This window comes from Plectropomus leopardus, chromosome 13 (assembly GCF_026936395.1).
Source record: "Plectropomus leopardus strain MGB_pleo_1.0 chromosome 13, ASM2693639v1, whole genome shotgun sequence".
NCBI lineage: Eukaryota > Metazoa > Chordata > Actinopteri > Perciformes > Serranidae > Plectropomus > Plectropomus leopardus.
In genome coordinates this window covers 11,121,110-11,145,599 of record NC_142188.1, presented here as the reverse complement: position 1 = coordinate 11,145,599, position 24,490 = coordinate 11,121,110, and the positions used below count along the sequence as shown (strand labels likewise).

At 38.0% G+C, this 24,490-nt stretch overlaps 2 protein-coding genes across 5 annotated transcripts in view; one reads left to right on the top strand and one right to left on the bottom strand.

Annotated features, from left to right (window-relative positions):
* phactr2 (phosphatase and actin regulator 2) overlaps positions 1 to 9,941 on the top strand; it is a 47,962-nt gene extending 38,021 nt beyond the window's left edge. For all 4 annotated transcript variants that reach the window (XM_088086349.1, XM_042501718.2, XM_088086351.1 and 1 more), the window contains 4 exons: positions 2,164 to 2,225; positions 2,670 to 2,807; positions 4,888 to 4,964; positions 6,139 to 9,941. In XM_088086349.1, coding sequence (XP_087942475.1) covers positions 2,164 to 2,225; positions 2,670 to 2,807; positions 4,888 to 4,964; positions 6,139 to 6,154 — 293 coding nt within the window. In that variant the 3' untranslated portion in view covers positions 6,155 to 9,941. The remainder of the gene's footprint in view (positions 1 to 2,163; positions 2,226 to 2,669; positions 2,808 to 4,887; positions 4,965 to 6,138) is intronic.
* An 11,884-nt stretch (positions 9,942 to 21,825) lies between these two features.
* On the bottom strand, positions 21,826 to 23,942 carry sf3b5 (splicing factor 3b, subunit 5). The gene is made up of 2 exons (XM_042502505.2): positions 23,786 to 23,942; positions 21,826 to 22,520 (listed from the first exon to the last, which is right to left on the bottom strand). The coding sequence occupies exon 2, from the start codon at positions 22,492 to 22,494 to the stop codon at positions 22,234 to 22,236; it is 261 nt and encodes an 86-aa protein (XP_042358439.1). The 5' UTR covers positions 22,495 to 22,520; positions 23,786 to 23,942; the 3' UTR covers positions 21,826 to 22,233.
* Between the last annotated feature and the right edge of the window lie 548 nt (positions 23,943 to 24,490).

Below are 24,490 nucleotides of genomic sequence, written 5' to 3'. Positions count from 1 at the left end.
TATTATATTCCATTCCTGCCTATATACTCCTTAAATCCTACACACTGGACATTTTAGAGCTTGCCAAACACAGCCTAGGTCTTATCTCTCAAGCTTGAAATCAGTAAACAATATCCCGGTGTAGAATTAGCTAAAAAAAACAACAGCAACAACAACAACAACAAAAAAAAACGCCGTTGCTGCAGTACCACTACAGGTTTCGAAAGATCCATATTTTTACAACAGAAGCACTGTTTAGGAATTACAGCTGATAAAAGTAGGAACATGGTTAATTGAATCTTTTGGATAAGTGACTCATAAAATGTTCTTACCAACTCTGATTTAATTCTCTTTGAAGCTGTTTTCATGTCCATTTTTATTCTTTGCACAGAGAGAAGGTCCAAAAAATGCAACAGTTAAATCATGTGTCTGTCTAATACAATGTTCCATATTTGAGAAAGAAAATAGATCCTCCAGGTTACAACAGGTTCTGTTATGGCTATAACAGCAACATATTGCCAGATACAACCTTGTGTCTCATTAATCAGATAAATTAGGCAGATATGTCTGTCTAAATTATGAGTTACTGTCTATTAGGAGCTGTGTGTCTCCTAAACCGAGCTGATGTGGTCAGACACACCAAGGTCTGTGTTATTTTGCAGACTGCCTGGAAATTGGGTTTATAGACTCTTACTGTATTTTCTCTCCTTACTTTGGTCACAGTAAATCACATTTATGAAAGTTTAGTTGGTTCAGGTCAGTTAGTTGAGCTGCATTGTGCACAATACACACAGTAGTCCTGATCAATATTAAATAGACTGTCAGTGAAATTGGTGTGTAATGCTACCAAGCAGCTTTGTTCTCTCTGCTGGAGAGTTGGCTGACTCGTTTTTGTGCCAACTTTGCATCTCAGAGACCTAAAAGAAGCATTTAAGCTTTGGGTATTAGTTGGTTTGCCCATTGCCTAACTGAACCAGCTCAAACAGCTTTTTCTGCTACTAAAGACTGAGTAAATATGCTTTATGCAAAGTGGAAAATTAGTAGAAAATAGACTGCAGTCACCAAATTCAAACTCTAACACAGAAATCTTTGAATACATAAGTGTTATGTCCACAACAGCTGTGATACTATTAGATTGTTACATAACTTGACAGTGAAACATGAGTACAAAAGAAGTTGAAGTTATCTGAAAACTTTTTTTCTGATTTAGTTTGTGACTGCAGTTTAATCATAACTAGACACTGTCAGTTCCTTTAGAGTGTAACTCAACACATTACATATACAACAGCTGTGAAACTGTCGGGATGAACTTTCGTCTTCACAACTAACTGCTGTAGTGATACTGATCTACTGATAAAAATAGTGTTGAGGGGCATGTGAGGATGTGTTTACTTTTGCACCAAGGGACTGCAACCAGTTGGTTTGCAACTTCAGTGCATGGCATGCATCTGGAGGTGGTGATACTTTTAAGTGTCATTGTTTAAAGTGTAATAAAGGTCTTCACAGGTCCAAAATGAGAAACCCAGGCCATAATGGACAAATGGTCAATGGACTGGGCTCAGACTCAGTTGACTGAAATAAAACATTGATCCGAAAATGTACGGGTCCCGAGTCGGGTCTTAGCGTGCAGGGAGACCCGTGAAGACCTGGAGTGCAACAATAAGGTCACAGTCTGGTCATAGTAGAGGTAAAATAAAGCCAGCCAATGATGTGTATAACAAGAGGACTAAAGCAACAGAGATTTATTGTGTTTCTTTTCCTTCAGGGTGAAACAGAAAGAAAAAAGTAGTTCAACACAGTTACTCTGATGATGGGAAAGAAGAGTTAGGTGACCGGTTCCTTTTTTTAGTCCCTGATGGGACCACTGAAGGTCAAGGAGTTTACCAGCGTCCCAGGCCAAGTCACCCACAAGCTGCTCACACACATTTATATATTATACATCCATGAAGGCGCCACAGCAGAGAATGCGTTACAGATTGAACTTGTGTGATTCGTTCTGTCTCTCTAGAAATCAAAGGACACAATTTCCCCTTTGGCTATTGTTTGTGTTAAGGCAATCAAACCGTGTCACAGCCATGGACACACTTTAATATGTCGAATCACTACTTGCTGTTATAAAGAGAAGCAGAAGCTGGTTGCAGACACAGAAGGTGTGAAATAACTCTTTTGCCTTCCTGCATGCAGAAAAAAATGAGGCAGAGGAGCAAGAGGCCAAGCAAGAGATTAAAAGGAGACTCTCAAGAAAGGTACTGTAACACCAAACACACACACACACACACACACACACACACACACAGACACACACAGGAGAGACAGAAAGAAAAGAACATAGTGTCTATATTTAGCTGCTAATATGTTTTGCTCTTCATGAGTCATGTTAGGAGGCAGGAAACAGACTTTGTGTGGAGAGAGCAGCCCATCTAGTGGACACAGATGGAAGTGACGTTTGTCTTTTAGCTGAGAAGTTTTCTGTCTCTTCAGCTCTTGAGAGCAAAGACAACATCTGCATTAGAAACCCTCTCAGTGATCAATACAGGCTGTAATAATAAAATGAAACATAATGTTAAAGACATGTACAGTATGTTAGACTTCGATATTACTTAAAAATAAAGAGACACATTGTGACAACCATTCTTAAATTTTGATGTTTATGATTTAATTTCTCTCCCTCTTTCTGTTTGTGTGTCTAGCTGAGTGTGAGGCCTACTGTGGCAGAGCTCGTCGCCCGCAGGATCCTGCGTTTTAACGAGTATGTGGAGGTAACGGACGCCAAGGATTATGACCGGCGGGCAGACAAACCCTGGACACGGCTTACTCCCGCTGACAAGGTGCATAAGTCAATAGGCTATGTTGTAGATTCTTGATTTTTCGTTTGATTAATAGATTGACTACTTTTTCCTTTTTGTTATCAATTCATCAACCTGTTACTCATCAGTGTGACATATCCCATACATTTGTAACATGACGTTTTGTGTAAGTCTGAAAGTGCAAGTGAACTTGATGTGGTATAAGGATTTTAAAGCACACTTCGTGGCCTGAATTCCAAATCGTAGGTATTAATCTGAAGCTGTATTAGCCTCCACTTTTCTATGGAGGCTTTCCACAAAATGTTGGTTGCAAGGATTTGTTCCCATTCAGCCACAAGAGTATTAGCAAGGTTGGGCAATAAGGTCTGGTTCGCAGTCTGTGTTCCAGATCACGCCAAAAGTGGTGCTGGATGGAGCCAGTGTCAGGGCTTTGTGCACAATAGTTGAGTTGTGACGTTCCCCGATTTGGCGCAGGGGATGAGGGAAGTAACAAAAGACGATTGGAGTTACGTGTTTAAACAGAAACTGTGAAAGAGAGCTAAAATTTAGCAACAATCCAAAATCAGTAAACACAAAAAAATCACCCTCTGTCCAAAATGGAGTAGCTATCAACAAGTTAAGTGCACTACAATCATTTTCTCAGTCCTCTGTCCAACACACAGCCACATGCTTCTTCAGTCTTTACATTCTCCTGATCTGCAGAGTGAGCGCAGGTGTACACCATCAGGTGCACTCAGTCACTCTGCATGGTGAGGAGGAGAGGAAGGTGACACCTGGAGAGGCACAAAAAAGGGGCACACCCACCTTTCACCTGTAACATAAGTGCTTCCACACCAAAACGTAGGGAACTAAAGAGCACACTTCTTTTGACTATATAATGCATGTTGCACTTAATGCTTAGCACATGTAATTTATTTTGCTCCATATTGATGCAGTAAGAATAGAAGTGCATGAATGTATCAGATCTACTGAACTAATGTCATCAGTGTCTTCATATAACCTCCTCATGGAGGTAAAGAGTCCCTCAGACAGCTTCTCTGTCAAACCTGCCCTCTGCTGTTGATGTTTAGAAATACACAGCATACAAAGATCACACATCTAATGTCTACCACAAATTTTTAATTTTCATCACCTAACCAGTAAGCAGTTCACACAAAAGACCAGGGTTTAGGGGAGAGGGCTGTAAAAACTGAGACAAACAGGGGAGAAGACACACCTATATAGGTCACAGCAGGTGGCTGAATTGATGAGGCACAGGTGATTTGAAGTAGCAGGAGAAAGAAGTGTGGTCTTAAAGAGTGTGAGATTGTGGAACAAATGTGAGATTTCAGTGGCCAGTCAAATATAGGGACTGATTAGTCAGAAATACTAGTCCGTTGAAACTTTATTATACCATACCATATACCATATAACTTTATTATTTTATTTATATATTAAAACTTCAATTATTTTATCCATGCACACACGTAAATTACATAATAATACATTCTGATAATTGATATTATTGTTATTATTTTTTAGCGGCAGGACAGACTGTTTGCTATGCCATATGAAAATGCCATTGTAATAATGAGACTATTTAGATAAGAGTTATTTCCCCAAACAATATAAATGTTAACTTTTATTTAGTGAGTTGCCGTCATGCAGTTTTCAAATTGCATGGTGCAAAGGGCACACATTTCATATTTCATTATTTTAAAAACACTTTGGTAATTGAAACATGTGATTAATGATTTCATTAGGCTCTCATACGCATTCAACATCTGATTTTACAGATTACATTGGGCTCTATTTTGAACATTTTCTGAGTGTTTTCTTACTTTTAGATTAGTTGACGAGTCTAAGTTTACAGTTTTTATTTAATATTTTTGTATGCTTTAATAAAAACGTACTTTTTGAATATAAGATAAAAACAACTTAAGTGTACCCTAAGAGAACAACAAACAAGACAGGTTTGTTGCTGTCTGCAGTTTGTATGTGGTTAGAGTGGAAAATACAGCTGTGTGAAAGCTGTGCTTTTGAGTGTTTGCAGGGGAAAAAGGTGACCTTGTCCTTCTACATTCATTTTTGTCATCATGTTTGTGTGTGTTTTTGTCCTCAGGCTGCTATCCGTAAGGAGCTGAATGAGTTTAAGAGCAGAGAGATGGAGGTTCATGAAGACAGCAAACAGTTTACCAGGTACTCGAGCGCTCGATGACCTTCACCATATATCCAGCTCTGACGATAACTCATTAGTAATTTATCCTTGTAAATCCTGCAGCTTATTAGCTCACACTGATCGATATTTATAGTACTCTGATCCTCCGAAGCCATTTCCACTAACCACATTAAAGTCATGATAAACACTCCAGTTCATTATCAGCAGGCATTGATTGTCAATAAAGTTCAGGTTCACTCTCTCTTATTAGATCTGTGAGGCATCGTTTCATATTGTAAAGCTGTGCTAAGAGAGCCCACCAATAAAAGCTAAAACATATTTAGATTACAGTTTTTCCAGAACAACCGAATAATGTTTCACTAACTAATATCAGTTAAAATTTTGTATATACTTTCACTGTTTGCATTAGAAGTTGCATCACTAAGAACTTTCATTTAGTCGAGCTGCAGTACGAGGATACAGGTGCTAATATATTAAGAAAATGTATGATTACACTTTAAGATAGAAGTCCAGCTTTTTACACAGTAACTGAAACCAGTGGCACATTTATTTAGTGCTGCAGTGTTTGGTTATAAATCTTCAGCACAAAAATATCATCACACCAAACCAATTTCATTCCCTAAAGCAACTGGCTGCAGCCCAAGACAACTATAAATTCATTTTTCGAGGGTGGGTGTTTCACTGTTTTTGTGCCTGGTGATGATTCATTTTGGATCAAAATGTAACAGCAGTAGATCATTAAATGCATCACTCAATTAAAAAAAAATCTGTGTGCAGATACTAATTTTGCTGTGAATGATTGATCAAATGTATTATTATTTTTATTTATTTATTTATTTTGGTGCTTTGAGCACCACGAGGCGAGTGCCATCTAGTCCAATGATATTGACGAGAACGCAGACATCTCTGCAACTCACACCAAAACAGTCTAGATTGATAAATAGCACCACGTGTACGAGGAACAATTTGTATCATTGATTTTTTGCGGGGGGGGCTGTCCCTTTAATTTGATCAAATGGATTTTGTTGCAACCCATGTAACCATAAGACACACATATATCTTTGCTCTGCAATGATAGCAACTGGAGAAAAGCTCCAAAAGTGATTTGTAATGACGGATTTGTAGATTTTCTATTATACTGTGTAAGATTGTATTGTATTTCCAGAAACTAAAGCTGTGTGTTTGCGTCTTCAGATTCCATCGGCCCTAAGTGCGCTCGCTGCCAGCTGGACGTCAGCACCACAAGCTCTCTGGTCCACAGCTCCCAGCAGTCCCCCGGCCCTCCTGACCCTCCTGACACAGCTCAGTCCACTTTGCTTTGGGATCCTCCTGCACCTGATGATATGTATTTCTGTCTAAAGTGACAGCTACAGGTGTGCCTTAAGGCCTCGGCCATCCATGGACACCAGTGATACATTTGCACATATCTATAGTCGGAACAGTGGTGTGTATAGCGATCTGTTTAGATTATTTATTATTGTATATGACCAGAACCTGCTGGTATATGATGTTTTTTCTGTGTTGTTTTGGTTCACTTCAAGACATGCCACGAGAGGTTCCAGGGAGGAGAAACTGGCAGAATTGCCCTCTTAGTAGTGAATGTGGCTCAGTAGTACTACAGAGTTTGTGTACTTGCCAAGGTATGCCTTGTCATACTGCCAAATAGCCATATATGGGCTTCCTCCTCAAACAGGAAGTGGAAGTGATTGGATGGTTGCATGCTGTTGTCAAGGCCTGTGTCATAGATCAGAGGGGAGGAGAGGCAGTTTGTTCAGCTCCGATGTGCCTCTCGGAGTTGAATCTGAAATACTGCTGTTCATTTTATACATATTTTAAGTATATTGCCACTAGAGGGCATTATATCATAAGAGTTATGGACTGTGAGGATGAAGATGTGGATGCAGATGAGGAGTAATAAGTGAGTGTTATATTTATTTCTGCTGAAGTTGAGGGATTGGTGGAAACCTGAGGCTTTAATAGTGAAGTGCAATGGAAATGACTCCCAATTCTCGCCAATTCTAATCCCTCAGCGATCCTCCTGATGATACACGGCAATCATGTATCATCATAAATCTTGTGTTGAGTTATTTAGTGCAAAGCTCAGATCACAAAGTGCTGGACTTGCTGTTTTGAGGATTTTCTTTGACTTCATGCTGAATCACTCAGAGTGCCTTGTTGCCAAAGAAAAAGCAGGAATTTGGTAGTTTGTTGGTCTTCTGCATTGAAAGTTTTGATTTTTCTGGCAAACTTCCAATGATGGTGTTATGAATAGAGAACAGGCACAGAGAGTTTCAGCACTGAAGCAATCAACAGGCTCTCGGTGAAGTCTAGAAGAGCTTTATTTTCCATTTCCGTGAACATGCAATTTAATCTGTTTGCAGCCTGTGAAAGATCCGTACAGAGTGCTTTGCTGACAAGTGGTCCTTTTACACCTTGCTCTAACATGCACCTCGAATCCAGCTGAAGAGATTTGTTTTTAACAACATGCAGATTGATTTGCTCTTTTGAACCTGAAAATTTAAAGGAATTTTCAAACTTTTTGGGAAATACAATAAAACAATTAGTTGATCTCAATCTGCAACTGTTTTCACAATTGATTAACCATTTCAGTCATTTATTAGGTGGCGATTTAAGGCTGTTTTTATCATATATGACTTAATACTGAAAACTGTCATGGTTTGGAGTTGTTAAAACAGGAGGATAAAATGGGCAATTTGAATCAAAGTTTAACAAAATGGACATTTTCCATTATTTCTGACATTTTAAAGATGGGATCAGATTATTTGATAGTCAAAACAATTCATAGTTGCAGTGCTAAAATGCATCTATTCACTCTCTGGCTGAGTGTTAGATTAAAAGATCCATCCAACGAACAAGCGATTAGCTTAATTTAACATTAACCCATGAAGCAGAGGGAAACAGCTCACCTGGTTCCTCACATTTCTTTTGTATAAGCGGCAATAACCCATTCAGTGTGTGGTGAAATGGAGCTCAGTGTAGTTGACAGAGTTATCAGTTCAGTGTTCCCAGATGCCACCAAAAAGTTTGAAAGTATGCCACATGCCACGCCACTGGCAAAAAATGCAAAGGGCTTTTGAATATGGGCTTTTCCAAAAAGAAGTTCCTATTCCTCTATTATCACATGGAGGACAAAGCAGGCACACAGGAGGTAATGAAGCAGCACAATGTGTTTCTTTAATATTCAAATGCTGTTTGGGATTAAATTAATATTTTGTGCACACTTGGCAAGATGTTTATACTTCATAAGACTGAATTAATTTTCATTGTCAGGAGATTAAATACAAATAGGCAACACAGTTGGCTGCACAACAACTTAACTTCACTCTAAAGGATTTGTCTTTTTAAATGTGCACAGACCCAGAAGTTTACTTCAGTGTGTGTGTTTATAGATTTATGGTTTGTTGGCACTGTGGCTGAAGTGGTTCAGTCATTTATAGATTTTCTGCTTCAAATTGTTCCATTTACTTGAGATGTATGTTAATGCAAAATGTAAAGGGGGATCAATTAATGATGGTTTATGTTTGTGTGAATGCCAGAACGTTTTGCTGAGCTATCGGAAAAAGAAAGTTCTTATAAGTCAGAGGTGAAATGCAAGAGGAACCGATATGCACACAGAGAACCTGAAACCTGAAAAATCTTCTGAAAGCTGGGACAGAAAAAAAACACCTTGTCTCACTCATTACCTTGGAAATTCATAGAAATATTAAACAAAAACATTTTCTTTTCCCAGCATATTATACTAGAAAGGGGATTTTGGCTGAAAGGTAACTGATGATTGAGCTTGCTGACGTCCAAAGGCTTGTGCCGCCACAACAGTCGTCATGCCTACAAATTGTATCTGGAAAAAGGACTGATTGTTTTTTCTTTCGGCTTCTGAATGTGCGGAGGTTGAAATGTTGTACAGCGATGGAAAAGAACCAACAGTATTCATTCATGTCAATGTCTATGTTGTTATATATATTGATTATTTTGTACATAATGTATATCGAGCATGTGCATACATTGAAATCAATTTTACTACCAATATGATACAATAGAACTTTGATGTGAATGTTTTAAGCTCTGATTTTATTTGTTGTTTTTTTTATTACCCCCAGAAAAATAATAATGAAATAAACAGTTCAGTACATGTAAGTGCAGCTTCTCTGCAGCACATCAAATAGAGTATGCTGGATAACTATCAAGTCTTTCCCCTTTTCCTAAAAAGACCATTTAGAAGACATTATAGCGATAAATCTCTCACTGACAATTTCATATTCTGTCCCACCTTCACTTTCAGTGAAGTCAGCAGGTGCAATGCAGCAGGTATTTCATGGATGGAGACTCAGTTTAAAAGCAATTTATAATCCTTTCCGGACCTCACTTTTGAGTTATTTCTTCAGGTGGCCATTGGCCACCTTGCAAACACTAGAAAAACAAATAGTGCTGAAAATCCCATTTAGCATTTTATAAGCAGTATATAAACATGAAAATGGTGAATGGTCATGTATGTGTAAGCAGATGACATTTAAAGCCATTTAAAGCAGCTTTAACTGGTACTTTTATAATAACAGTATATCAAGAAACGACGTGAAAACAGCATAACAGGGGTCACTCCTACGGACATTCATCACCTGAATAATCAGCTCCCCTCAGTTTAACAGAGCTTTAAGTGACATTTAAGTCATTATTTAACTGTCTCGTCCAAAACTTTACTGGTGTTGTTTTTTTACCTGCAGCTGGCAGTTAAAAAAAGCTCTGAAAACCCTCTGTGCACTGCACAGCACTAAAAATCAGACAGACACTAGTTGCATATCTGTGCACCTCTATCTTCAATTCTCACTGAGGAAATGGAAAAAAAATGAAATAAATCTCAAAATATCACAAAAAAAGTCTTCACACTTGGGGGAAATGGAAAAGTTTATGTATTGATAAAAGGTATAATGCAACCTAATGGAAACAAATTCAGCGACTAAATAAACAACTGCATAAGCCACTGTGAGCTCTCTTCGTTTTTCAACACTCGTCTTTTAAAGCATTAATATACTGCTTATAAATAAATAGGTTAAAATAAAGCTGCCTTTAGAGATGTTTTTTTTTTTGTTTATCAGGAAGGAGCTCTGTGTTAATACATTTTAAAACACTGGTGAATTTATGATATTGAAAGTACTTCCTTAATCCTGGTCCGGACTGTCACCACATTAGATTTTTTTTCCTGCAAAGCTGATGCATAAATCCATATTTTAATCCAAAATAAGTTAAAGCATCAATACGAAGCAGATGAGAGTTTGGGAGAGCCTCGACAGTACGTGTTTAGTCATAAACAGTCAGTCTTAATCACAAGGAGCAAGCACTGTGAAAACTTAAATGACTGCAGTCTGTTTCATCTCATCTTGTGTGGAACTTTAAAATAAAAACAATAAACCTTCTGAGACCCAAAGAAAAGTCATAACACACCCCTTGCTTGAAATTTGATTACTATAAGTACAATTTTCCGACAGCAGAAATATTTATATTTCAAAAAAATATGTATTTAGAACATTGAAAATGGGCACTAACTCTTTTCCTGGCTCCTGCTTTTAAATTTGCAGTGAGTTCATGAAATTGTTCACATTTTGGGAAGTCTGCAGTTGTAATGGTGCTTAAGGCTTACTTTATTACTTCCACAAATAAAATCCCCCAAAGTCAAGTCAGAGAACTTTTTCATGATTATGTTAAATTCACAGTAAGGTATCATAATTTACTGGGGATTGACAAGTGTCAGTCACACTATAAACCCTCCAACTTTGCATTGACAGTCATTGAAATGTATTGATTTTGTTTTTTTGTTTTTTTTTATTGATCTTTGGAGTCATAGGATGATGTCATATATCAGCTACTGTCACGTCCAAACTGTGTATATTGTTTTTGTATATAAAGAATGATGGAGAAAACATTTTGTCACCCTGTTTTTTTTTGTCATGGGATCCACAGAAGTGTATCAATAACACCAGTAATATGGCCGGAGACAGCAGATACAGGAGTGCAGCAGGTAGAAACACAATTGATGCAGCATTTTTTTATACATTCAAGAAAAAAACAGTTACATAGGACCAACAAGCATGTCAGAAATTTCATTGATTTCCCTTCGTTCTTTTCAATCATTATATTATTGCTGGCTGCATTCCTCAGAGCTGGTTTTAGGAGGCAGCTTTCAGAGTCCTTGAAGGCCACGTTTCCTCATTCACTATTCAGAGACATAAAGTGGAGAGACACTTAGTCCCTGAAGGGTTTTATTTTTTAAATACATAGCATCATTCCTCGCAGATTTTCTGAAATACTTAAAAACGATGCCAATTTTTTTCCCCCTCTGACGCAAGGGTGGCTCTGAGAGAAATTTACAGCCTGGAAACTCAAAAGTGTAGCAATTAGTACCAATTAAGCCTTTTAAGGATATTTAATTATTTTATTAAATGACGAAAGCCTTTAACTGAGCTTTTCTTTTCACCTTCCATGTGCCCTAAATTTGAATAACTGTCGAGGATGGCAGCGCAATTACTCTGAGAAATTTGCAGTGAACCCTGCCTTTTGGCTCTCACTGAGTTTCTGCGGGGTCATGAAAGGACAAACGATTCTGCTTAAAGTGAGATGACACATATGTATTTTATCAGCCATGAGCGCGGCTCAGGGGAACATTGGTCTGTCATTCGGTCAACTAAGGTCCAGACAGAAATATCCCAACAATTGTTGTGGATAGATTGCCACAACATTTTGTACAAACTTCAGAGAGCGCAGAGGCTGATTCCTAGTGACTTTGGTGATCCTCTGAACTTTCTTCCAAAGCCACCACAACATCTACATTTGTGGTTTTTGAGTAAAACAAACCAGTTAGAAGCCAGAAATAAGGCTGGTATTGCACATTTATGAAAACTACAGTTATGCTACATTTGAATATGAGATCAGTAAAAACTTTACATTTCTTTACATTTCAACAGCGCTGTGGCTAAAATGTTAGGTTTAGGTACAAAAACCACTTGGCCGTTGTGAGGAAAATATCATATTTTGGCTTAATATGCCTGGTTTGATGGCACTATCCTGCAGGAAATGCAGAGAAGTCTTGGTCACAAACAATTGCTTTTCAGGGCATTATCCACGGTTTAAAAACAGCGAAAGGTCACTACAAAACATGTTTGTTTACTGGCCAAAAGCTGGAAGAAAAGACTTGCTAAAACACAATAAGTTTTGTTGTTTGTTGGTGTCTAACAGTGTCTGCCAGTCCAAAAGTCAACACACAAACTACATTATTTTAGAAACATTTAGATGGTACATATAAAACATAAAAAATAACATCTATGGTTTGCAGAAATGTAACGTTTGGATCTAACAGAGATCTTCCTCAGGCATTTTCAAATCATCGTCATAAAGCAGAGCAATCAGTTAAAAAAAACACGTTCATCTCTCAGGTGATGGTGATCGGCTTGATTAGGAGTCAATTCACTCTCAGGCTGAAACAATCAGATTGGGCCAATCAGAGCAGAGCTGGCTGAAACTCTCGGACATTCCCTCATGGGGGACAGAACTATCCCAATGCAAAGAGAACAAAAAATATCTCGACAAATATTTACTGGATTGCTAAGAAATGTGGTTCAGACATTCATGTCTTTTTCAGGATGAAATGCAACAACCAGAAGTTCATCTCGCGCCACCATTCTGTCAAATCTTTCATTTGTTCAGTCTCTTAATTTATGTCAAAATTTGCAACACTTTTCCATGCTTGTTCTCACTTTCAGTGTTCTCGTGAAACTATGACTGAACATTTTAAACCTGCTCAATATTGTCATGTTAGCACTGTCATGTGAGCATTTGTCAGCATTTAGCTCAAAGCACTGGTAGATACAGCCTGATAGAGTCTGATTGCACAGCAGGGGACTGCTGCAGTAATGATGTGTGGTGTTTTTCTCTGTGACAAAAGTAATGTCTTCTCCCATCACATCTTGAGCCAACTACAAATAAAACCAAACGCAAGTCTAATCAAATCCTCTGCATGTTGTAAGACACATCAGTTTAATTTGACAAACGCAAAATAAGATGATTCCATTAAAAGCTGCTTCCCAAACAGGGAGTCGATATTCACATGCATCTCCAGCCTCCACTTTGCAAACACACTGTGACAAACAGGGCTTAGAGCCACATTATCCTGCAGTGCCATTCAAGCTACATTTTGCCAAATGGATTTCCATTGAATATTCAAAGTGAATGGGAAATGTTGTTTGCGTGTTCTGTATTGATATCATTCTGGCTTGCACATAGAATTTGGTGGTCTTAGAGTGTATGACATTTTAATGAATGTGTTTCAAACATCTCTAAAGATTTAAGCGAGTGCATTTTTTTGGTTTATGTGGGACAATCTGTATGTGAATGACCACTGCAGTATCAAAGTATCGTCCCTATCTGTTCAGCCTCATCCAGAGTACGAGCCTTTTAAATAGGATGTGGGCGTAATGGAGTTTGTTCTGAAGAAGAGGACAAGGAAATGAACGCTGGAGACTGAAGGGGACAAGGGACAAAGAGATTCAGGAAGAGGCAGAGATGTAGGAAATTAGAGACAGCCAAATACGTGAGTCACCAGTGGGGCTTCTGCGATAACCTACTGGCTTTGGAATTGATTTTACAGAACAGATGTGCTACAGCTTAAACCTCAGTGACAGGAAAGGTGTGAATTAACATGTTTGATTGGCTGGTTTGCAGCTCCCTTGCTCGATATATATAATTCTGACAGTGGTGTCAATCAGTTTTATAGAGCAAAGAAGGACAGTAAGATAACTGCAGCAGCTGGCGCTTTTATCTGAAGATGCCCTTCTGGACCACAGCAATCATAAGCCTCCTGCTCTCGCTCTTTCACACATACACACATACACACACACACACACACACACAGACATACACACAGACACACACACACACACACACACCTCTCACCCGACCACGCTCCACCCCCTAAATTTACCTTGGTGGTATTTTTTCCTGACCTGAGCTTTTCTGGAAAATTAGCATACAAAAAAGTAAAAAAAAACAAAAACAAAAACAAGAAAATGACCTAAAAAGCAAATTAAATAAATATTTTATTAGAATAATTAGTTTTGTGGACAATTTTATTTTATTTTTTTCCAATTTTTAAGTAATTCACTCTCTCTCTCTCTCTCTCTCTCTCTCTCTCTCTCTCTCTCTCTCTTTGTTCAGGTGTCAGAGGTCTTAAATACTTATGAAAGGCATCTGAATGCAGCACAAGTAAAGTGATATAGATCCAGAATTTAAAGGGTTAAACCTAAACTTTAAATCTGAGCTCTTTTTTCAAGTGTTAAACAACCAATCTTCTCCAGAAAGTTTCCACTTTTTAGCCCCCAAAGTACCAGCAGCTGTAAAACACACACACACACACACACACACACACACACACACACACACACACACACACCACGTTAATGAAGTTTCCCAGGCAGGATGGGAAGGCAGTTATGTCTCTGGCTTACTGCCTGGAGGTCCCTGCTGAAATTCAGGTCTGCTCAACTGGAAAAGAGTGGATATTAATCATCACTCTAAAACCCTGCAAGGTTACAAAAAAGTGTGATTATTAGAGGGTGTATTCCATCCAGTCTTTTTGTTCATATCCTCAAATTACTTGCACTTTTTACAAAAATTGAGCGAAAAGTTATAAAAGATTAACAATGCAGGGAAGAAAAGAAAATCGAAAATTGAGCCAGCTTTTAATTTTCTGTGCTCAGAAAAGTCATGAAAACATAACTGTGCTGTAAGAAGAGGGGGTGATACCCTTTATTCCAAAAAGACTCACAAAATGTTTCAAAATTGTCGTTGCACAAAACTCATAAAGGCATTTATCATAAAGATCCATTCGCTCTCCTCCGGGGTGCCGTCATTTCAATTCTGTTTGCATTTAGTCAGAGAAAATGATGCCAGTCACGCACTCCTGTATTTATCACCGAAAATATTCATGTGTTTTTCTCCCACTGAAGAGTCATTTGCTTTGGTTTTTTATCTTGGATAATTCCACTCCATTTGTGTGCCTATCTGAGCCGCAGAAAAGGAGGAAGGAAGAACAGAGAGTGGGGGAAGAGGAGGTGTTATGAGGTTGGCGGGGAGGTAAGCAGTAAAGAAGATGAGAGGAGAGAGTTGAGCAGAGGAGAACAATGGAGACGGAGGGTTAAGGAAGATAGATGGGTAAAGCAGGTGGGTGGCAGAGAAGGGCGAAGATAATTGGATTGTGGGCGAATTCATATTTGAAGAGGGTAAATGTGCTTCCTGGACCTTCTCACCGTTTGGCTGCAGGTCCTGTGTAATCACAGGAGAGAACAGATGTGGACAACAGGGCAAATGAGACGATCACATCAGCATGAACACAGAAAGGCCAAGTGGCTATTAAAAGGTGCCATTCACTGTGTCAGGTACCGCTTAAAAAGTGCAGACGTGCACTGATGCAGTTTTTCAGTCTAAATATAGTTTTTATCACTTTGACTCCTCACTTTGCTCAAATTGGCTTGAGTTCTTTCAAAAGCTTTGGAAAAAGGTAACAAGCACCTTTGCAAGAAATGGACCAAAAATTTGTAAGAATTCACTAATAAGTTATGAGAAAATTACCTGGTGATAAGCAACAAAACAAGAAAATGACACCAAAAAGTGCTTAAAAGAAGAAATAAAATCTAAAAAAATATTTTATTTTTATAGGCGACATCATTTTAGAAATCACAAGATTTATAAATAGATTTTACTGGATGGTTTTCTCCCTTTAAAAAAATAATAATAAAATAATAATAATAATAATAATTATAATAATAATAATAATAATAATAATAATAATAATAATGCCTCCAAGCTCATTTTCTTGTCACCTTTCACAATATTTTTTGCAATTTTCAGGACATTTCTTGTCAAGTTGGTTGTTGCTTTTTCCCCATGTTTAAGAGAAATCAAACCAATTTTCTCTGGTTTCAGAGATTTAAATGCTTGTAAAAGGCCCAACACAAGAGAAATAATGTAAATCTAGGTATTAAAGGGTTCAAAGGTCACATGAAGAAATAGAATTAATTTTACAGTAACCAAAACTGAGTCAGGGACAGTTTTGCCCATAGATTTTTTGTAACATAAAACATAACATTTTTGATCCAATTAAAAAAATGATACCAAGAATTTATTGGGTGAATTTTTTCAAAAAGGGAATTTCTTTAGATTCTAAATGAATTTAATTGCATTTGATGATGATTATTTCAGACAGCAGTGTGTGTTTGCTTGTTGTAAAACATAAAAAAACAACAAAAAAAACAGCAACATATTTTTCATCGACATAATGGTGGAGGTACAATGTTATATCGTAATTACTGCCTTGGTTCTCATTAAAAGGGTTGTGAAGCGTCAAACTGTGGCTTAGGAGATCGCGTGTGTCATCCATCCATCAACAGATTGGCGGTTCGATCCAGTCTTCATGCTGAAGTGTCCTCTGGGCAAGATACTAACACTGTGAGTGCGTGAGATTGTTTGAAACTGGAGCAGATGGCACCTTGTGTGGCATCCTCGGTGTATGACAAGTGATGTAAAGTGCTTTGAGTGGTCGGACAATGAGAAAAGTACCAGAAGAACACTATAAGTGCAAGTCCAGCTAACTACCAAACAAGCAAGGAAAGGAAGTGGAGCACTGTTTGGTGGCTTATTGGGAAATGAAAAGGAAAGCATCAAAGGCACATAGGTATTGTCACTTGTGTCACAGTGACCACACCACAGCAAATGTATTAAAAACAAGCTGCTGGTTGAGCACTCAGCCTGAAACTCTGTTGTGGGTTTGAATGTGCTTGCTTGCAAGTGAATAATAAAAATCAGAAATACACTTTTCTGTGAGCTTTTTTTTTTTTTTTTTTTTTACAGAAATTCCCATCACAATTATCCCAAGCACTAAGTTGAAAATAAACAAGGACGATAATTTTGTTTTTGTGGTTGCCAAATTATATCTCTGCTGGTTCTGCTTTTGTCAAAAAACTACACAACACAACAGTTGCTGTGTTTGATTTTTAGTTCTTTTTTGTTTTGTGGGATTTAGACCAATGCCTGCAAACCCTGGACGGTATGAAACTGAAGCATGAAATGTTTCTGGTATACACATAGAGAAAACAAATATTTAATTCCAGTAATATTTAGAGTCCATCCATCACAGGCCAGAGTGGGAATTCAATATCTTTATTCGCCTCATTTTTATATGTCATCATAAAGTTCCACAACCTTATAATAAGAGTTTTTACTGCAAATACAGGATGCGTGTTATGAGTGTGCAAAACTTTTTTATGTCCCTGCACTCTAAGTCTTTATAGTGTGTGTGTGAGTTTTTGTTGGCAGGCAGGACACGGTATTTATAGTCACTCCTAAGGTCTTCAGAGGGAATCAACAAAACTGAACAAGCTTTTTCACTTACACTGCTCTCTGCCTTTGCTGTATGAAAACACTTTGTACAGTATTTTATATACTGGCACAGTAAAGACATATTTCACATACATAAACATCGTTCTCACCACGGTAAATAAACAACCCTGTGAAGTTTAAAGCTTTCTCAGAGAGAAGTTCAGTTGTAGGAGACTGAGATGTCATCCAGACCAGTTTACTGAGTCATTTCATCCTATCTGCTGGTGATTTTATGAGCAGATTAACATATAGTCTTCTTTAGAGAAAACATTGCACATGAAACAAGCTGCGCAGAGGAGGTCTCTCTCAGAGTGCTTCAACTACAAAGTGGGTGTCAGCGCTGTATAATCAATGCACACCCACCAGCAAGCCTCATTCCCATTAAGCTAGAATCACTGCATCATGTATACCTCTGCAAAACAGTCAAGTTGCAGTTACGCTGTGTTTCAGTACCCAAACTAACATACTACATAGTATGCCAGAAAATGATTTAGTGTGTCAAATGCAATGTGCCAAAGATACTAGGATGTTCTACTGCATCTGGTGTGATTTTACAATATCAAGGCCAGCATGCTTTTTTAGCTATTCTGACCCACAATCCTCTGCAGGAGCAGATACTCAATCTTGACAGCTGGTTGACAGCTGACAGAAGATGGATGACAGCATACTAAAATGACTGATGACTTTTCAAATGTCAAAGTGAACAAAATAATCATAGAGAATAACAACAACAACAACAACAACAACAAAAGTAAATTACCATAATAGAGAAATGCATATGTGAATATTAAATGTTAGAATAAACAATGTATGCAGTTACCACCTAAAAGTTTTACACTGAAACAACAGCAGAGCTCTCCGGGTTAACCTGCGTCTCCTCCAAGTTTGATGATTTCTTTTATCTCCATGGTAACAGACGTATGAGAAGGTCAGGGCTCAGTGTTATGAGGAAGTAGTATGTCCTGATTGTGTGCATACTGCGTGCAACAGCGCGTACTTTGTAAGTGCATTAGTAGTACCAACTTACTAAAAAGTAAAGAGAAAAAGTATGCGATTTAGAAAACAGTTTCCTTCCATGCCTGTGAAAACATGGATGCTTCACACGTACTATTGTGACGCAAGATTAGTGTCACCAATTCGGTATCTGTTGTTTCTCCTTTGAGTTATGATTGAGATCATTTTCTTTTTCAAAATGTCATGATGTTACAGTGAAGCTGACCTTTGACATTTTGGGTATAAAATGTAATAACATGTTTTGTGAGGTCACAGAGACCTTGACTGTTGACCACCAAGTGTTCAAGTGAACATTTGCATAAATTATAAATAAAGAAAGAAAGACAGACGCAAGCTCACAGTGACATTGACCTTTAACACCCAAAATCTAATCAAAGTAATAAAGTCATCGTTGAGTACAAATGGACATTTGTGCCAAATTTGAAAATAAAAAATGGATATTGCATTTAAGAGTCCAAATGTATGTTTGTGCAAAATTTAAAGAAATTCCCCAAAGGTGTCCTTGAGATATCAGATTCTCAGGAATGTGGAGAAACGGACGGACGGACAGCCTGAGTGTTTATTGCATAAGTTCTTGGCTATCGCTTGTGCGCAGGCATAAAAAGAAGAGTCCATCTCCCCTTATGCTCCTGAAAATGGAGGAGCGGAGGCCTATTAATGTGCTCAGAGAGAACCAGTCAAGCAGTTTGCGTGTGTTTTATGTGACGGAACACCGACAGACCTCAAGCTGCCTTCACGCCTGACTTGGCAGCGCCGTCTTCACGACTCTCACAGTGAGAACAGATGGCGAGGGTTTACCCCACAAGTAAAACTCCAACACACACACACACACCCAGACGTGATGCGCAACACAAGAACTCCTTGGCACCCACTGACTTGTCTCTCAATCCAACAATGAGTCATGCAGCAACCTTTCCCACCAAGTGTCTGTATTTGTGAGCGTGAATCTGGCTGGACGTATGCTTCGCTAAATCACCTTAAGTCAGCAAGTCCAACCTCAGCGCCCGCTGCTCTTTTCTGGTCACAGGTCTCATTTTGCCTGCTGCCCATTTCAGCCAAAACAAGACCGCAGCTTGAGGCATCTATTCTACTTCAACAACCCTAAGGGGGTTTGCTTTAGTAAGGCATTTTCTCATGGCTGGAAGCACATTAAACTGACACTCCTGATTAAAGGCACTAATTTAAACTCAACACTGGAATCATTTTTTTAATGTCTACCACGAGCTGTGTTATTGGCAGTTTCTAAACATCTGCCGCTGCTTTCAAAACACCAATTGCAGCTTCTTGCTTTTCAGATATGTAAGTGAAAAAAGTACCAGGCAATTTGTAGCTCGATCGGCGTAAAACATGAACATTTTTCTTGATTTGATTTCATTCTGTTCTCCGCAAAACAGACAATGCATGTTAAGTACATAGCAATGTAATAATGTACTTGACAATCAGACATAATGACACACAGCATGTCAGGATGTGTGTTTAAGTCGTGCACAGCTGATCTGAGTGAACTCAACTGTGTGGGTGGATGATTGGGTACAAATGTGTGTGTGTGTGTGTGTGTGTGTGTGTGTGTGTGTGTGTGTGTGTGTGTGTGTGTGTGTGTGTGTGTGTGTGTGTGTGCCTGAATGTTGTCTATGTGTGAGAGACTGTGTGGGTGGACAACAGTTTGTTGAATCTGCAAGGCCAAACGAATGAAATGCACTGCTGAGACATACCACCATGCAGTACATACGTACACCCAGCTGAAAAGCTTTTTGTCCGTACTTGAGGTTGTTGATGTTCTAGCCTGCATTGTACATTTTCGTAACTGACCCAAAAGTTTGTTTCCATGGGTTTTGGTTTTAAAAAAAAGACACTCAATGCACTCAATAGATTATGTCTCTCAAATCTTGGTCACAATTAATACTCTAAAATGTGCAGTTTGATTCTAACAAAATGCCACAGATGTCTCAGCGTGCCACATTTAACCGTCTTCACAACTGCACAAATCTGTTACCATGACGAACTGCTGTCATGCAGACGCTGGTGAGGACGACGAGCATGCAGATGAGCTTCCCTGAGATGGTTTCTGAGCGCATACATTTAAGTTGCTCAAACTAATTGTTGTCTCAGCTGTTTGGGTGGCTGGACTCAAACAATCCTGCTGGCGTGGTTACATGTGGTCTGCAGTGGTGAGGCTGGTCATATGTTTGCCAAATTAATGGACATGGCACCGAATACTTCTTTAGTAGTTAATCTGTTCACAGCTCTGAACATTACACTCCCTCAAAACATCTGTGGCAATGTGTTGTGTGATCAAACTGCCCCTTTTATTTCGACCATCCCAAGACACACCTGGGTGCTGATGATGCTCTCTAATCAGCAGCTTAATATGCAACACCTGTAAGGGGGATGGCTTATTTTGGAAAAGGAGAGCTGCTCACTGACATGGATTTCAACAGATTTGTGACACAAATTTGAGAGAAATATATATGTTGAATGAAGTCTTGAGTATCCAACTTGCAAAATGGGAGCAAAAAGTTGCATTTAAAGTTCAGTATGTATATATAATGACCAAGCAATAAATTGTTTCCCAAACTGAGACTTTTAAGCCCTATTTTGAATTTGATCACCCTGCACAGCACATTATGGCTGATAAATAATCTTGATTAATGTTCTTCTCACATATTTCTTCAGTTAGTATTTATTTCACACCTTTTTTTCTTTCCTTTATCTTTCTCTTTTCAAATCTAAACGATATAATAAATACAAAAAAAGCATCCTATGCATGCAATAGAATTTGCCTCATTTGTTCTCTTAATGTTACTGATGAAATTTTTCAACTGATGATGAACTACAAGAAAAACTGGACTGAAGGGCCGTCCACACCAAGCACCATAACTATAGTCATAATGATGTGAGAATCCACACTGATGTACGGTAACGTTCTGTAAACAGCAGCTACGCACTCCATACACCTTTTTCAACATAACATATGTTTAGTGGTCCAAAGTAGATAAAAGGATCTATGTTCGATATGATGTCTAAGTAGGACAGATTCTGATTGGCTGGTAGTATTTCTATCTTTGATAAAATCGTCCAAACGATATTGTTTGCCACTTTTGTTGTCGGTATAATTGTAGTACGGACTCCGCCATCCACAATTTTTGAAATGATCTTTTTATAGTTATAGTTATGTTTCTTGAAGTCACTGAGTGATCGAATGAATATGTGTCAGTCACATGCTATTGCCTTTGTAGTGACGTTTTCCAACTGAATACCAAAGGTAGACTTGCATGCTACACCACCATCATAAAAATACTATATGAGGGGATATCTGTTACAAGAATCGTGTTTATCCCTTCTGTGGCATTACATAAACTTGCAGAATCTAATGCAAAGATTTGACTTAAATAGTTGCTGGTTTGGTTTGTGATGAGAAAATACTACATGTTTAATGGAAACACGTGAAGTTTAATTGAATCAAATAAGAAATTTCAACCAAGAATACAGCTCCATCAGTTAATACAAATATGTGACACATTAGTACACCATTTTTCTATTATCTTTTCTGATAACTGTTTGGATATTGAAGCCCGTCCTCCTTCCTTTTCTCTTTGCAGCTGATTTTCCTTACAGCTGGGGAGGAAACAATGTTTTTGAACGGTCCAGATCCAAATGATGGAAAGATCTGAGTCCAGTCATCTTCTGTCATGTAACTTGACACTTTGTTTTATGGTCACAAATTCCAGAAGATAATATTGGCTTTGTTTAGCAGAAAATCAAGCTGAATGTCCAACATTAAAAAATGCAAATCCTACACAAACATCCTGTAAAAAAACACCCACAGCCCAGTGTAATTTAGGCATCATCAGGTTTGTCTGCTGGTGGTCCACACGGTTGAAGCATCTTCTCCATCAGGTTGAAACGGACGCGCGCTTTGCTCTCGTTCTCAGCGACGGAGAAGTAGTTGAGCAGGTCGAAATGCCCCATGTAGGAGCAGTAAGAGTCTCGGTGCTGGTTGACCAGCCATTCCCACTTGCTGGTGTCGGCGTGTCCTGTGCCGATGTACTTTGACTGAAGATGCTCCAGTTGACTGTGGATGTTGTATCTGTCAGTCATTTTGGCTGTGATGAGTCCCAGAAGCTCTAAACAACAGTTAGAAAGTAATCAATATAAGTACATAAGTAATTGTGTGTTTTGGGGAGTGTCTGTACTTTTCTTGAGTTTTTTTCTCAATTCTGTCAACTTTCATTTTTACTCCACTACATTTCCCCTGAGCATCTTTGTTACTTACAACAGAGTAGGGAAGGAGGGGAGGAATGAAGTGGGAAAAAGGGATGGATGGACAACTAAAGAAATGGGAGGGAATGACAAACTGGATTATGCAATTAAATCCTGTAACGATTTGAAAAGGACCTTGATTATCTTTAAATGTAACGCATGCAGCATTTCAGGTGATGTACATGTTAAGGAAAAAAATCAGACAGTTTGCTTTTTTTATTGCCAGCATTTTCTTTTCTTTTAATTTCAATACTTAATAAAATTTAACATTATAAAATTATTTTTGATACTAAGGCTAAAATTAACCACGTATCACTGAGGACAAGTATATTTACTGTGCCTAGTTATCAAAAGTTATTTTAAGGTAGTAAATATACTTAAGTATATAAAGTAAAAATACAAGCAAATGCTGTTAAAAAAACTCTATGCAGTCTGAATTTGAACTCCTGCGTGAAATGTACAATTAAAACAAGTTTTTTCCCACATCTGAGAGAATTTAAAGAACAACATCTGGTTGTTCCTCCCTCTTATGTCCACCCTTTCTTCGCTATTTTGTAGTAAGTTACTCAGGGGGGATGTAATGGTGTAAAAGTATATTTTATGTTAAAAATGTAGAGTAAAGAGAACAAGTTGACACACACACACACACACACACACACACACACACACACACACTCACACACAAACACACAGATTCTTCCAATGTACTTCTGCACCCTAAAATATAAATAAAAAAATAAATGATTTGTTACGTTACACCAGTGCTACTTTTTCGGTACGTAAGCCAGTAATGTCCGCAACATAAACATTTAACGCACGTAAATACCGTTTACCGTTACAGCTTTAAAAAAGATAGTAACAGTAAATCAGCTACTTTATTTCTATCTCCGTAAAGTAAAAGTAAATATCTTCTTTCATCGAGTTTTCTATCGCTGTAACAAACACACAGTTAGCATGCTAACGCTGCTTTCAATGGCTTTTGGCTAACAGGAACATGATGTTAGCTTGCTAATAGCTAGCTGGTGTTAGCCCAACAACAGTCTCCTCGAACCGCAAATTAAACTACTCTTTTCACTAAATTAATGTTTTTTAGAGATAGTATAGCACTTAAATGCGAAAACATACTTACTCGATGAAATTTAAACAGTTTAAGAGCGAAAGCAGAAGATGTAAATAATTGTTATATCCGTCCACAGTTCACCGCAGTGTTGGGGCACAACGACTTCCGGGAAGTTCCCCCTGTAAAACGAACCGGGGGGAAACAAAGGCTTAACTTTGTTCTTTTCAAATTACGATTGACGATTGAGTACAGTGTCGCCTAACCAAGTTTAGGTTAATTAATTAATAACTGATAAGGATTACAGCAATGGTACTCTGTTTTATTTTTTATTCGATTTTTATTAACTTGTATGATAATATATTTTTTTTCGATACTTTTTTTTCAATACTTGATGTCTTATCAGTGGTAAAGTCCTGCAATTTTTTTTTGTCTAGGCCTAGTTGTTTGAATTATTCTTAACATTTATATTATTTTAATTTTGGGCACATGTTTGTATTAAAGGCGCTACATAAATAAAGTTAGATTGAGTTGAGTTGATGATTACATCATTTTAAAAAATATTTTTAAATATATGTTGATGACTTACATGTTTGTTTTTTGTCTATCTTGTGTAGCATGAAGGGACTACAACTGCATTTCGTTGTGCAACCTTGTGTTGCAGTCTACAATGACAATAAATGAACCCTAGAACCATAAAGGAAAAATGTAACCTAAAAAATAAAGATAAAGATAAAAATGAAAGAATAAGAAAGGATTTTGAACGAGCTCAGTACA